General features: G+C 33.9%; 1 protein-coding gene across 1 annotated transcript; it reads right to left on the bottom strand.

The window, feature by feature from the left end:
* On the bottom strand, positions 1 to 668 carry LOC130714535 (transcription factor bHLH95-like). Its single transcript, XM_057564443.1, has one exon. It carries the CDS (start codon positions 511 to 513, stop codon positions 163 to 165), a length of 351 nt encoding a protein of 116 aa, XP_057420426.1. The 5' UTR covers positions 514 to 668; the 3' UTR covers positions 1 to 162.
* Positions 669 to 1,751: the final 1,083 nt, after the last annotated feature.

Here is a 1,751-nt window from a genome sequence, read left to right as displayed (position 1 = left end):
TCTTGATAGGTATGACATGCATAAACTTCATCTTAAGACAACGAAGGAATGCTCCTTTTACAAACGATCAAAATAAAGCCAAAGAAAAGATATACATAGAATGGGTCAAAATTAATCAATGAGAGAAAATGTTCATCAAAATAAATACTTTTACACTTGAAACTAGAAGAATGACCTGAATTCTTTTACCTTAGAGGGAAGTTGAGGAAGAAAAGAATGAAGGGTACCAAACATGTTCCTCATTTTCTTTCTCTTTTCTCTCTCAATCCATATATGCACTTCATGATCATCTTTCCCTTCACCATCAACAACAACATTCTTCTCCATTGTACCACCTCGATTTCGCTTCTTATACAGAAGAGCTTCTTCTTCATTCCCTTTTTCCTTCTTGTTTTGTGACTTCTTATCTAACTTCTCTATACTCTCACCTGTGTTATCAAAAGTGGGAAGAGTACCCCATGACTGGTTTTCCCCGAAAAACCCCAAATTCAGACTGTGGCCTTTTAAAGCCATGACCACAATAGAGAGAGAGTGTGTGTATGAGAGTGAGAGTTTGAGGAATTTAGATAGGAGAATGATGCGTTTATACAGAGGAGGCAGAGTTTAGTTGAAGTTTCATATGAGAATATAAAAAGAAAAAGAAAATAGAAATGATGAAAGTTGGCAAGAACACCCCAAAATATAATCATGAACTAAGCCGTTACTCTGCATCCTAGCAAATACTGAGAGCATAATCACCGTATACAGCAAATGCCAAAATGTTCTCCTCTCATCTAAGGGCCCCACCACATATACACTGAATCATTTCATTTGATTGGATTTGAATCATCCCTTCTTCCTTTCCAGTTCACAAAACAACTCATCACCATTAATTTCTAAATTTATTAATTAATTAATTTCTCATGTCACAATCATAGCCTTTAAAAATAAAAAATAAAATGGTTGAGATTTCACAAGAGAGAGTCTGCAGACAATCTAGCTGGAAGTGATCTATTTCATTTCAATCACAAATTTTTGAAATCACAAGTATTCTCTATTGAAGTAATTATGTTCGAGCCAGTTAGAACCTATAAGGAAAGCAAAACTCTCCCTACTAAGTATCTACGACAACTGCATTTACAAGAACTCGAGCCAAAGACCTCTATTTTTTTACAGCAAAAAGAATATATATTATTGATAGAATGGTACATGTGAGCAAACTCACATGTAGAAAAGGACCACCAAGAAGACCTCACCCAGGCTCTTGTAAATAGAGTGTGTGCTTCATTAAAATCTTACTAGGAAAAGCTCATCTATCTATAAACTATATAAAGGGAGAGTTTTTGCAACCTTGATGGTAAAATTGTAATTTAATATTTTAATGCATATGGGTGGAAAACTTTCCATGGTCAAATAGGTAAATTTGTGAGTAATTCAATATAAAATCAATCTTGACCATTCATTTCTTCTTATCCTAACCGTTGATCATTTTCTTATGAGATTCTTTGTACAACCTTTTCATATTCTTGGCCGTTTTATTTGTTGCTTTTGTAACTCATGATCATGGATTATGGTTACAAAATCACCAAGAGTCTCTTCCTTCTTCTCCCATGTATAAAACATCTTTTCATTCCTCTTTCAACTTATTTTCATCTCTCTCATTTTGATATTCAACATCTCCATTCATGTGCAGGAAATCTCTCTAATTTGGATTCTCTAACATCATCATTTCAGCACAAGAATATCTTCCATCAGGTTAGAAAATTTTCTTT

Source organism: Lotus japonicus, chromosome 4, assembly GCF_012489685.1.
Source record: "Lotus japonicus ecotype B-129 chromosome 4, LjGifu_v1.2".
In the NCBI taxonomy this organism is placed as follows: Eukaryota; Viridiplantae; Streptophyta; class Magnoliopsida; order Fabales; family Fabaceae; genus Lotus; species Lotus japonicus.
Note: the sequence above shows the minus strand (reverse complement) of the source record. Positions and strands in the feature narration are given on the sequence as shown.

What these genes read in the sequence shown, in the direction of transcription:
- LOC130714535 (XM_057564443.1), bottom strand. Translation starts at nt 513, where the DNA reads ATGGCTTTAAAAGGCCACAGTCTGAATTTGGGGTTTTTCGGGGAAAAC.